Source organism: Hordeum vulgare, chromosome 2H (assembly GCF_904849725.1).
Source record: "Hordeum vulgare subsp. vulgare chromosome 2H, MorexV3_pseudomolecules_assembly, whole genome shotgun sequence".
Lineage (NCBI taxonomy): Eukaryota > Viridiplantae > Streptophyta > Magnoliopsida > Poales > Poaceae > Hordeum > Hordeum vulgare.
The window spans coordinates 220,247,487-220,260,250 of NC_058519.1; the positions used below are offsets into that span (position 1 = coordinate 220,247,487).

Genomic DNA, 12,764 nt, shown 5'->3' on the forward strand with positions numbered 1-12,764 from the left:
GTCCGCCCTGTTTTAGATTTGGGTTGGCACTGCGCCCAACACGCCGACCCATATGTGTCGGCGTGTCCGGCTGGCCGTCCTATTTCAACAAATAACTCATTTTTGCATTGCTTTTGCATTCAAACATATAGTCATAAAAGTAAAAATATCTCACATAGTTTTGCAAGGCGGATAAAGAAGATATATCTATTGGTTGCCAACATAAGCCCACATATGCTCAACCAAATCATTTTGCAGTTGCACATGAGTTTCCCAATCACGCATGTCATGATGTAATTGGGTGAACTATTCAAACGCTGCCGCTCCTCCATGCTCAGGCACAACATTCTCACCCTGAAACTGAAACCCTTGATCATACAGATGTTCCGGGCGCTCATCTTCTACGATCATATTATGCATGATCACACAAGCAGTCATCACCTCCCACAGTTTCTACGTGCTCGAGGTATTAGCAGGATACCGAATGATGCCCCATCGAGATTGCAAAACACCAAAGGCACGCTTGACATCATTGCTAGCACTCCGTTGTTCTTGGGCAAATCTTTTCCTCTTCTCTCCGACAAGGTTGGGGATTGTCTTGACAATAGTGGTCCATTGAGGATAGATACCATCACCCAGGTAGTATCCTTTGTCATAGTTGTGGTCGTTGATAGTAAAGTTCACCGGTGGTTTGTTGCCTTCGACAAGCCTATCAAACACCGAAGAGCGCTGAAGCACGTTGATATCATTGTGTGATCCAGTCATGCCAAAGAAAGAGTGCCAGATCTAGAGATCTTGAGACGCCACGGCCTCTAGTATGACAGTGCAAACCCTGACATGGCCCTTATACTGCCCTTGCCAAGCAGAAGGGCAGTTCTTCCACTCCCAGTGCATGCAGTCTATGCTGTCAAGCACCCCTGGGAAGCCCCTACTGGCACTCATCGCCAACAAATGGGTTGTATCTTCAGGAGTCGGCTCTCTCAAGTACTCAGGGCCAAACACATCAATAACAGCCTTGCAGAACTTATACACGGACTCTAGGCACGTAGACTCGCTCATACGAGCGTACTCGTCAATGAGGTCACTGAGCACTCCGTATGCAAGCATTCGGATGGCGGCAGTGCATTTCTGATAAGAGGAGAAACCAATCTTTCCAATGCCATCCTCTTTGCACTCGAAATAGTCATTGTAGCCGACCACCCCCTCTCTAATACGGTTGAGAAGATGCCTACTCACACGGAAACGGCAGCGGAATTTCTGATGTTTGCACAACGGATTTGTTGTATCAAAGTAGTCCTTCCAAAGAAGGAGATGCCTGCTCTCTCGGTTGCAATTCAACACCAGAAGGTGGCCCGGAATGGAGCCACGGAACAATGGTCGCTGACTATTGAGGTGGTGGTGAACCAACACGACAGCCAATATCTCCTCCTCGCTATCGGACGACGAATCGTGGGAGTCGCGGAGGAAATTGTGAAAAAGAACTCATCGGCGTAGTCCATTTTGTACCTTGGCAAACTGTCGAACAACTTGCGGTCGTCGAGGAAGGAGACAACCAGCGAAGGGAGTCGCGGCGCGCACGGACCACCTAGCTGCCCTACCGGCGTCTAACGAGCGTGCCGGTGAGGATCTGGCCGGGACAGCGAGGCGGCTTCTTGGTCGCGGTCACGGCTGTGTCGGGGGGGGAGCGGGGGTGGGAAGGAGTCGGTTCCCCGGCGGCAAGACGGCGGTGGCGGGCGATGTGGGAGGTGGCAGCGTTGCTGGGCGGATATTGCGGCGCCGATAGTTCGCAGAGTCACCGGACAAAATGGGCGACAGCGTCGACGACGAAGGGGGCGAGGGTTGGTGTTGGATGGGGAAGGCCAATGTGCCACCGACCAGTGGGCCCGGGGAAGGACAAGGCGAGCGCGCGCACGTCCGTCTCGTGTCCGCGTCAACGCAAATCCGGTTCAAAAATGGACCAGGAATGGGTCGCCCGCGGACGAAAAGTGGACGCGTGTCCATTTGGATCGGCGCGTTGGGCCGGTTTTTGTGTCCGCGCCGACCCAAACGGACACCAGCGGACGAAATGGATCGCCCCGTTGAATTTGCTCTAATTTATCACTTTTAATATGTTTACATACTATATAGAAGATACTACAACTATGTTATATGAAAAAAAAAAGTTAATCCATAGTTTTTTTTAATATTATGAAATACATACATATTTATACATAAAAATGTGTATGCTAAAAATATAGTACATACTACCTAAAAAGTAGTATATATACTATCTAAATATTTTTATATAATACATACTACACGTACGTACTCTCCGATATGATAAATAATACCTATAAATTTTTCAAAGTGAATTACATGAATATATATATATATTTGTAATATGTATCATATTTTATGTATGCTATTATTTATGTATAAATATATACTATTCCATAAATATAAAAAAACTACGGATTAACTTTTATTTTTTTCATGTAACTCACTTTAAAAAATCTTATATATATATATATATATATTATATATAGGAAAAAATACATCATACCACCCACGAGTAGTTACCCCACATATTTGATATAGTATCATGCGGTACTATATATAATATTTTATCATTTTAACTATGTTTATATATTATATATTAGATTTTCAAAGTGAATATATAAGAAAAATACATCGTACCACCCAGGGGTAGTTACTCCACATGTTTCATATACTATCATGCGGGGGTATATATACTAATTTAACATTTTAATTATGTTCATATACTATATATAAGATTTTTTTAAATGAGTTACCTAAAAATATTACAAGTTAAACCGTAGTTTTATTATATTTGTGAAATACGTATATATTTGTATGAAAAAAAGCATTACACAAATTATGATATATAATACACAAAAATACTATATATATAGTACCTAAACGTTATTATATGATACGTACTACATATACATGATCTTCGATTTGATAGATATTACATAAAACATATAAAACGCAAGTGATCGAAACTACCATCGGTGTTGATAAAATTTGTCATTTTTTGTGTAATTTCGGTGTTAGTGTGTCTGTATATATATACACACACACATACATAGACAATATTCTCATCGTAGGATGAGAATAACTATTCTGATCCCACGTTGACTCGCCTAGCAGTAGCACTTGAACTTTCTGGGGTACTCGGTTGAACTTCCGTGAAAAGTATCCAAAGGGGCTTAGAGCAACTCTAGCACACTCCGCAAAACGCCCGGCCCGCAAAAATTCCGGCGAGTATGCGGGCTCGACCCAATTTTCCGGCAAGAACAGAGCCCGCATACTCGCCCAGCCCGTAATTTTTTTTGCCGCAGCCCGTAAACCGCACGCCTCGAGCAGTATAACTGCGGTTCCGCGACCATTTTGCGGGTACAAACCCTATTCCCCCGCCGCCGCGAGCCACCCGATTCCCCTTTCCCCTCTCCACATTTCTCGCCGCCAGCGACCACCCGCCCCGCCTTCAGCCGCCATGTGGGGCCGAATGTGGAGCTTCGGATGCGGCTCCGGCAGCAGATCCGGCCATGAGAGGGACCCGGAGCGCGAGCGGCGCGTCCGGGCGGACGGCGCGAGGAAGCGCAGCGCCCGGAGGTGGACCAACCACGGGATGTCGCCGTCGGCGAGCTTCAAACGCCGCGAGACGGAGGAGTACGACCGTCGTAGCGCGTCCTTCTCCTCCGCGAGATCTTCCTACACCGGATCCTCCTCGTCCTTCCGCGCGGGCTTTCTCCCCGTAAAGGATTGAGCGTCCGGCTCTTTCACGGCGTCGTCCATTTGTCGTGACCTCGCCGCCGTCAGATCCGACCCCTCTATTACTAGTTTAACGGAGTATGTAGTATAACTATGCTTGTAGTTTGTTGATCATGTGATGAACTATGTTTGTGCAATTTCTCCCTCGAAAGTGTTTTTTCAAATTATGTAGGTTTTGATACGGGTTATGTTCGACCGCGCATGTTTTCAACCCGCAAACGCGATCTTCGTGAAACCGCAAACGCGTTTTGCGGATCGAATTTTTGCGGGGTCTGCTGGAGTTGCTCTTACGATATACCATTTGAAATCTTTGGACACCCTAGTAACGGCCTAGGTTGAATTCTTATCAAAATGTTCACGGTTTAAAAGCAGTTTTGAAAATTGCTTTTGGCAATACAAAAATAGTGAATTATATTTTTGATCCTATTTCTCAACCGTTCACCGGAATGAGGCAAATGAGATGGCATCGGATAGCTACTGCAAATCCACTCATTTCATATGTTCAAAGGTTTTCCAAATTCCCTACGGTTAAAGAGGAATATAAAAAATGCCCGAATTTCTGAAATCGAACAGCCGGGTTAGTATTTCGGGGTTAATTTAAAAATGGCTGGTCCAATCGATGCAAATCATAAGGCATTTCGAAGCTTATGAAAATGCGCAGTTTTTTATATAAAAATTTTCTTCAGACTATTATCGGTTTAATAGTAATTTAGAAAATAGCAGAAGTTGTACCGAGTTTGTTTTGTCGCTTTAATTTGTCAACTCTTTCTCGGAATGGAGCAAATAATATGGCGTTGGAAAGCTTGACAAAATGCGAAACTTGTATATGTAGATTGTTTTTTTCAAATTCTTATGGTTTGAAGTCGTTTTAAAAATGGCTAAAAATGTTTTTTGGCCGTAGTTTTTACAAATATTATCAAAATGAGGCAAATAATATATCGTTCAAAAGCTACGAAAAATGCAAAACTTTTTTATGTAAAAGGTTTTCTCTGATTCCTAGCCGTTTTCAAGCAGCTTTAAAAATAGCGCGATCATGGATTCTACCTATAGCGTGAAAAAGAGTCTTCAAAAATGCACCGCGACTTATCTTCTCGCCATGTCCACTTGAACTTCACTGTGTTTTTCACATGTCGTATTTTGCTCGTGACTCTCCATCCACTCACCGGAATTGAGAAAATGATATATGAATAGAAAGTTCGTCTATACACACAACTTTTCCATGTCGGCGCTTTTTTTCATACTAGCGACGGTTTAAAAGATTTTCATATGACATTCATGTAGTGTAGTAGTTGACCTTCCGCGACTACTCGGTTGAACTTCCGCTAAAAGTGTCCAAATGAGCTTGTACCGAGTTTGTATTTTCGTGTTAATTTCTCTATGGTTTCTCGGAATGGATCAAATGATATGGCGTTCGAAAGCTTGAACAAATGCGAAACTTTTATATGTAGATTGTTTTTTCCATTTTCTCACTTTTAAAAATGGCTAAAAACTTTTTTTGTCGTACTTTTTACAAACTTTATCGTAATGGGGCAAATAATATTTTTTTGAAAAGCTACGAAAATGCGAAACTTTTTCATGTAGATAGTTTTCCGTGATTCCTAGCCGATTTCAAGCAATCTAGAAAACAACAAGATCATGCATTTTTCCTTTATCGCGAAACACAACCTTGAAAAATGCATCGCGTGAAGAAATTGACCTTCTCGGCATGTCCACTTGAACTTCACTCTGTTTTGCATGTGTTGTTTTTCGCTCGTCACTCTCCGTCCACTTACCGGCATTGAGCAAATAATATACGGATGGAAAGCTGTTGTAAACATGCAACTTTTCCGCGTTGATAATTTATTTTCATTCTCGCGACGGTTTAAATGGTTTTCATATGACATTCATGCAGTGTAGTAGTTGACCTTCGCCGAGTGCTAGGTTGAACTTTCGCTAATATTATACAAATGGGGCTTGCGATATAATGTTGAAAAGCTATGGACACCCTGGTAAGAGACTAGGTTGAATTTTTGTCAAAGTGTTCATGGTTTAAGAGCAGTTTTAAAAATCGTTTTTGTTCATACATGATTTGTATTTTTGACCCTATTTCTGAACCATTTATTGGAATGAGGCAAATGAGATGGCGTTGGGTAGCTTCTGCAAATCCGCTCATTTCGTATGTAGAAAGTTTTCCCAAATTCCCAACGGTTAAAGTGGACTTTAAGAAATGGTGGAATTTGTGAAATCGAACAACCGGGTTCATATTTCGGGGTTATTATAATGACTAGCCCGATCGGCGCAAATGATATGGCATTGGAAAGCTTAGGAAAACGTGTATATTTTCATATAATTTTTTTTTGTTCCAACTATGAACGGTTTAAAAGTAATTTAGAAAATGGCATAAGTTATACCGACTTTGTATTTTCGTGTTAATTTCTCAGTGGTTTGTCGGATGGAGCAAATGATATGGCGTTGGAAATCTTGAACAAATGCGAAACTTTTATATGTAGATTCTTTTTTTCCAATTCTTGTGGTTTTAAGTCAGTTCTAAAAATGGCTAAAAACATTTTTTGCCGTAGTTTTTACAAACTTTATCGGAATGGGGCAATTATATACCGTTGTAAAGCTACAGAATATGTGAAACTTTTTCATTTAGATAGTTTTCACTTATTCCTAGCTATTTTAAGCAATCTTCAAAACAGCGAGATCATGTGTTCTGCTTATAGCGTGAAACAGATTCTTCGAAAATGCACCGCGTGAAGAACGTGAACTTCTTGGCTTGTCTCCATGAACTTCACTCTGTTTTTCACGTGTTGCTTTTTGCTAGTAACTCTCCATCCACTCATCGAAATTGAGCAAATGTTATATCGATGGAAAGTTGTCGTGAACACGCAACTTTTCCGTGTTGATCATTTTTCATACTCGCGACATTTTAAAATATTTTTATGTGAAATTTGTGGAGCGTAGTAGTTGAACTTTCTGCTGATTTCACGTTAAACTTTTGTTGCGTATTTTCATTTGTAATTTCTCACCCATTTATCAGTGTTACACAAATAATATTTCTTTTGTACAAACCTCTCTTACAATAAATTTTTAACTTTCTCCAACCGATGACTCGAACTTATAAAACAACATAATTGGATATTGCCTTTTTATTCATCTTTCTCATATTAAACACACACCATGTACTACATGAACTTTCTCCATTTCTCTAATTTCAATTTTTATTTTCTTTTTGAAACGAAATTGCTCCCAAGAAATACCTAAACTTCTTTATGGATTGCGAGAATTATTTTAGAACACAAAAACAGTTTCTTTTTTGTGTTTTTGAACATGAAAATACATTGTGAACCGCTATCGCAAGAATTTTTGAACTTCGTGTGGAACAACACTTGAACTTCTAGCAACAAAAAAAATAGACTTTGCTTTTTTATTCTTTTATTTTCTTATGAAACACAAACCATGCATTACATGAACCTCTAACCCAAGTTTTTCTTTATGAAGTTTGAAAAATTCACGTAAAAAATAAACCAAAAATATAGAAGGTCGCTATTTATAAAAAACTTCAACTTTTCAATTTTAATAAATTCTGTACTTTTGTGTCATTTTAATCTGAACTTCACATTGGTTTTATTTTCCACTATTGGTTAGAATTCGAGTTTTTAGTAAATATTGAACCGCCCTGTTATTTTAATTAGAACTTCTAGATTTTCTAGAAACATGGAAACTTCGCTCTTTATAGCCTTTTTAACTATTTTTAAAATTTTGAAATGATTTTGTAATTATATTTCGACCTCTTAATTTTTTAACTTGAACTTCTCAAATTTATATTTGGAAACTAAAAAATACTAATACTTTCCTATATGTGTTTTATTGTTTTAGAAATGGGATTTGTTTGATTGTTTATGAACATCAAACTGTGTTAATATAATTTGAATTTCTTGGTTTATTTTTTTAAATGAAAAAAGTTCATTTTTTTGTGCTTCCTAGTTTTTCAAAATCGTAAAAATCTCTTTTTTACCTTGTTCTTCTTTGTTATTGTCGTTTGACCTTCTCAGTTTTCATTTTTCAGAAAATATTTTTTATATTCGTTATTTAAGAGGGTAAAAATCAAACCTAACGTCGAACCACCCCATTTTTAAAATTTGAACTTCAAGGTTTTTTATGGATACAAGGAACATTTGTTTTATCAAGTAGTGAACTTCCCTATTTTTTTATTTTGGACTTTCATGTTTTTCCAATTTGAACTTCTTAATTTTAGTTTTATAACTAGATAACCATAGGCGTACCCATTATTTATGATAACACATAATTCTTTTTTTCTTTTATATAGACAGAGTGAATTGACATAATGAAAGGATCGATTATAGATCTCACAGACACATGTAAATCAACGACATCCATCCATCCATCCCCTATTCCCTGTTGCAGCTGCATCTCGCTCAGTCGTCCATCCATCCATCATGATGAGATAAACGTATTCCCTCTCAGCACCGACGACTACTGTATAATTCTCTCTTTGTAGTACAGTTTTGCCACCTTCAATTTGCTAGAAAATGTACATTAAGAAAACCAATGTCCCCACAAAACGCTGATGCTGCACGAGGCCATACGCGCACAAGCACTTTGATCAGCAGAGCACATCCATGGCACATACCTACTCGAGTACGCATAGATCGATCGGGAGCACTTGCCCGAGACACACACGAGCGACTGTCGCACGATTCCGCAAGATAGACTAGCCTTTCAAAGACATTCTGATCCTCGGGACGAAGCCCGCGTCGTCGCGCCCGTCATTAAGCTTAGAGGTGAGGTTGTCGTTCCCACCGACAAAGCAATAGTCGGGCGCGTGCCATTCCACGGCGTCCTCCAGCACCACCCCGACTCCAAGCTCATCACGTGCGCCGTCCATCCTGCACGCGCATCAGAAAATGTCAGGGTACTCCAACTTAAGGTTCTACCTCGTGTGTATCATCAGTGGCATGGCATCAAACAAACAAACAACGTCTTAGAAACTACCACTGGTGTGTATTGATTTGGTCATCACACTACAGTGCATCTGCTGATAGAGTGAGCAGTAAGCAGAGAACATACACTTCTTCTGCAGATTGAAGGCATTTTTCTTTCTAAATACAACTTTTCTAGTTCAAGGGAACTGCAAACTAACACCCACTAATCTAGACCGACACCTATATTAGATCTTGATCGAACTAGTGGGAGTAACCTTTAGCAGGCAGGCATGTAACATTTTCTAGTAAAACATTTGGCTTTACCTGATTCTGTTAAGATGCTCTTAGCTGCAGATTCAAGATGGGCCACTAAAATTATGGCATATGGGTGTGCTTAAGATAAGCTGTCGCTGTCTCACACCTACAATCCTATATCCCAACGTTTTTCTATGGAAGGGGGATCAAAAGGAGGGATAGCACACCTCGCCGGAGATGGAGCGGCGGGGGCGGCCGCTCCATGGATGAAACCTTCGTGTGGGAAGTTCAAGGCGGGCCTCGTGAGAAGGGTGACAAACCACACAGAACAATATTTTCAGATGTACTCTCTCCGTCCGGAAATACTTGCCCTAGAGATGAATGTATCTAGACTTATTTTAGTTATAGATACATTCATTATATTCATTTTTAGGACAAGTATTTCCGGACGGAGGGAGTATATAAGAGAACAACAGGATTTTCGGCCACATCAGACTACAACACCCTAGGTTCATGTGAGCCAAGGGAGACAAAGGGTGTATGGATGGTGTCACTTCGAAGTGTGGAAACCAGGTACTCTAAACAAGATGATATCAACAGAGATACATACATCTCAACTTGGATACATCATCAATTCAGCATGAGAAACACAAGCATAATAACTATGGATGTTGTCGATATGAAGTGCTTTGTATGCAGATTGTTATACTAGAAGCACCATGACATTTAGAGTAATGAAATAAGTATCAGGTTTTGCAGACTAGGCACTATAGTGGCTTTAGAAGAATGACGATGCGATGAAATCACCTTCCTGTGAACCTTCCTGCGACGAAAACATCTGGGTCCTTCTTTCCGTCGCCGCTGCCCAAAGTCGAAGTCACCCGCGGCGGCCGCGGGGAAGCGAGACAGGGAGCCGCTAGCAGCAGAGACCGGATGAGGAGGGTAAGAGAAGGGATGGGTGAGGCAGCAACGACAGGGAATTTCAAAAAGTTTGAAAAAAAATTCCCAAATTTTCTACGGTTGAACGGCGCCCCAGCAGGCTGCCCCGAGGTGCCCCGGGAGTCGCGCGCCCCATGAGAGGAGATGACGATGGATCATACCTTATCCATAGCTGGGGGTGGCACGCATCCGGCGCCAACGTACTCAAGGAAGGAGTTGAACAGTGTAGGCGTACAAGGTCGGACTGCACGCGACAACGACCGTTTGCTGGTTTACCAGCGGCCATGGTGGAATCACAGCAGCGACATGTTGTCGTGCGAGGGCGCCATCTAGGCAGCATGTGGCAGCAATGACTTGCAGGTGACTGCGGGGAAGGTCGGTCTCGGCGACGGAGGTCCGCAGGTGGCGGAGCGGGGAGGTCGATCGCGGCGGCGGAGGTGCGGAGGTGGCGGGGTGGGAGGTCGGTCAAGGTGGCGATGGTGGCACACGCTGGCGCGGGGAGATCGGTCGCGGTGGCGGTGGTGCGCACGCGGCGGTGCGACAAGGTGGGTCGTGGCAGCGGTGGTTACGCAGAAACCTCGGGGAGTGGGGAGATAAGGTTGGGGTGCTTTTAGGTGTGGATGTTTTTGTTTTCGTTTTCAAAGTTCAGGAGCATCCCGCATCTCTATTATTAGAGTTGACACTGATTTTGTGACTCAAATATGATGAGTACAATTTTACCTTATACTCCTTCCGTTCCTAAATATAAGTTTTTTTTAAAGATTTCACTAGTGAACTACATACGAATGTATATATACATACTTTAGAATATAGGTTCATTCATTATGCTCCGTATGTAGACTATTAGTGAAATCTCTTAAAAGACTTATATTTAGGAACAGAGGGAGTATATGTTTGTTGATACAACAATGCTCTTTACCAAATTCTAATTTAGGCAAGCGTAGCTTAGCTTGGGGCCATCCTTATGCAGTTATTGCCATCTTCATGCCCCATAAGTTGCTTCTACTCCCTCCGTTCCTAAATATAAGACATTTTAGAGATTGCACTATGAACTATATACGGATGTACATAGACATATTTTAGAGTATAAATTCACTCATTTTACTCCGTATATAGTCTTCTAATTGAATCTCTAAAAGGTCTTATATTTTGGAACGGATGGAGTATCATGCATCGAAGACAAAGACGCCACCGACAACCCCATAAGTTACTTCTATCATGCATGGAAGACAAAGACGCCATCGACAGTAGCGACGCGCATAGTGAGGTCATTGCGTGGCAGGATTTTGCTTTGAGTTGCTTGGAGACATCCAGTGTCGGTGTTTTCCGGCTTCATTGCCCTGTTTTTTTAAGAAAATCTAAACATATGTAGTTGATTTACATTATTTGATCACCCTGCAATATTTTTTGTCATGGTTATTACGAGCTTGAATATAGACTAAGCAGCATATCTATTTAATATATACAATAAATTTTTCTGCATTAGTTTGTACCTGCATTTGCACAGGTGCATGTGATTATTCCGGTCAGATTGTCCATGTGTTCTGTTTGCCACTAAAGTTAGATGCCTTTCCTCATTTTTAGATTATGATTCGAAGTCTTGTTTGAATAGTCCTATTTGTATTTCATGGATTGTATATGTATATGATGTTAAAAGCAGATGTAACCTCATTTATTTTTATATTAATATTAAATGCCTCTTGGCAAACACCTAGCATTTGGTTTCTTGAATGCATTTATTGGTTTTTGAAAGGAATGTTAAGATTCTTATGTTCAATTATAATTTATCTCCGAAAGATCATTCTAGAATAGTTTTATATAGGTTTCCATTTATGCAAATTTATTATAAATTATACTAGGACATGGATTTTAAATTTGAGGTCCTTTGAGCATACTTACATTTATATTTGATGACGAACACGTGCTTTGCACGTGCATTGTTACTAGTTATTAGAAGTACGAGAGAGTGTGTCATAAACCATTGTTAACGAAATTGTTCCTTTCGTTAACGAAACCCTCCGTTAATCCCACTCTCCATGCTCGAACCGCTACCACGCCCCCACTCTCGCGAACTCCCGCCTCGCGTAGCCGCCGGTGTCGCCTGCGCCTGCACCGTCGCCGCCTGCGCCCGCCTCGGCCCCCCGCGTCGGTGCCGTCCGCTCGCCCTTATCCCCATCCCCGTCGGTGCCGCGTGAGTCCCCCCCACCCCACTCATCCCCGTCCGCTTCCTGCGGCCTCGGCCTTCGCTGCCCCGCCGGTCCACTCGGCCGGCGCCACGCTCTACCCCACCTACGCGTCGTCCTCCATCCGCGCAGTTGCCGTCGACTACTGCCCTCGGAGGCGGCGTCTACTCCCTGGGCATCTCCTACTGGAGCTCCTCACTAGCAAGGCCCCGACGCCGCGTCCCTGCTCGAGGGCGACGGCGGCATGTCCAACATCTGCAGGAGGGCGGCGGAGGAGAGAAAAGGGAGGAGAGGAAGGAGATGGGAGGCCGTAGGGAGAGGTGAGGTGTGGTGTGATCTTGCTGTTGCTGCTCGCCGGCCATCGGCTAGGTTTGCTTCAGGTGCACGGAGGTGTCAGTGGCAACTTGGGTCGCCCAATTGACACCTGAATCATCAGGTGAAACAGAGCATGTCTGAACGTGGTCTACTCTTTTTTTCTTCATTTGCTAAAAGCTGATACCCAATCTTCTCTCATCTTATTTTTGATCGAACTGCACTAGCACTGCACTATGTCATTAGGCAATCCTACTCCAAACTGTATGTTCTCTGATGGATTGACAGCTAACGATAGAGGATTCACAAACTTTGCATGTGGTTACTTATCTGAACACTCTTTGCATGTGGGTTTTGGGTGCACGGAGGTGTCACGGATCGAGGATTTGAG

The 12,764-nt window shown here is 42.2% G+C and overlaps 1 protein-coding gene across 1 annotated transcript; it reads right to left on the reverse strand.

Annotated features, from left to right (window-relative positions):
* Positions 1–8,280: 8,280 nt before the first annotated feature.
* LOC123425920 lies at positions 8,281–10,485 on the reverse strand. The gene is made up of 3 exons (XM_045109683.1): positions 10,040–10,485; positions 9,751–9,855; positions 8,281–8,648 (listed from the first exon to the last, which is right to left on the reverse strand). Exons 1-3 carry the CDS (start codon positions 10,216–10,218, stop codon positions 8,474–8,476), a joined length of 459 nt encoding a protein of 152 aa, XP_044965618.1. The 5' UTR covers positions 10,219–10,485; the 3' UTR covers positions 8,281–8,473.
* Positions 10,486–12,764: the final 2,279 nt, after the last annotated feature.

Excerpts from the sequence above, each read along its gene's own strand:
- LOC123425920 (XM_045109683.1), bottom strand. The coding sequence starts at position 10,218 with ATGCTGCCTAGATGGCGCCCTCGCACGACAACATGTCGCTGCTGTGAT. Across the intron at positions 9,856-10,039 it reads CACCCCCAGCTATGGATAAG|CGGCTCCCTGTCTCGCTTCC; the intron begins GTATGATCCATC and ends CTCTGCTGCTAG. Across the intron at positions 8,649-9,750 it reads CGTCGCAGGAAGGTTCACAG|GATGGACGGCGCACGTGATG; the intron begins GAAGGTGATTTC and ends ATGCGCGTGCAG.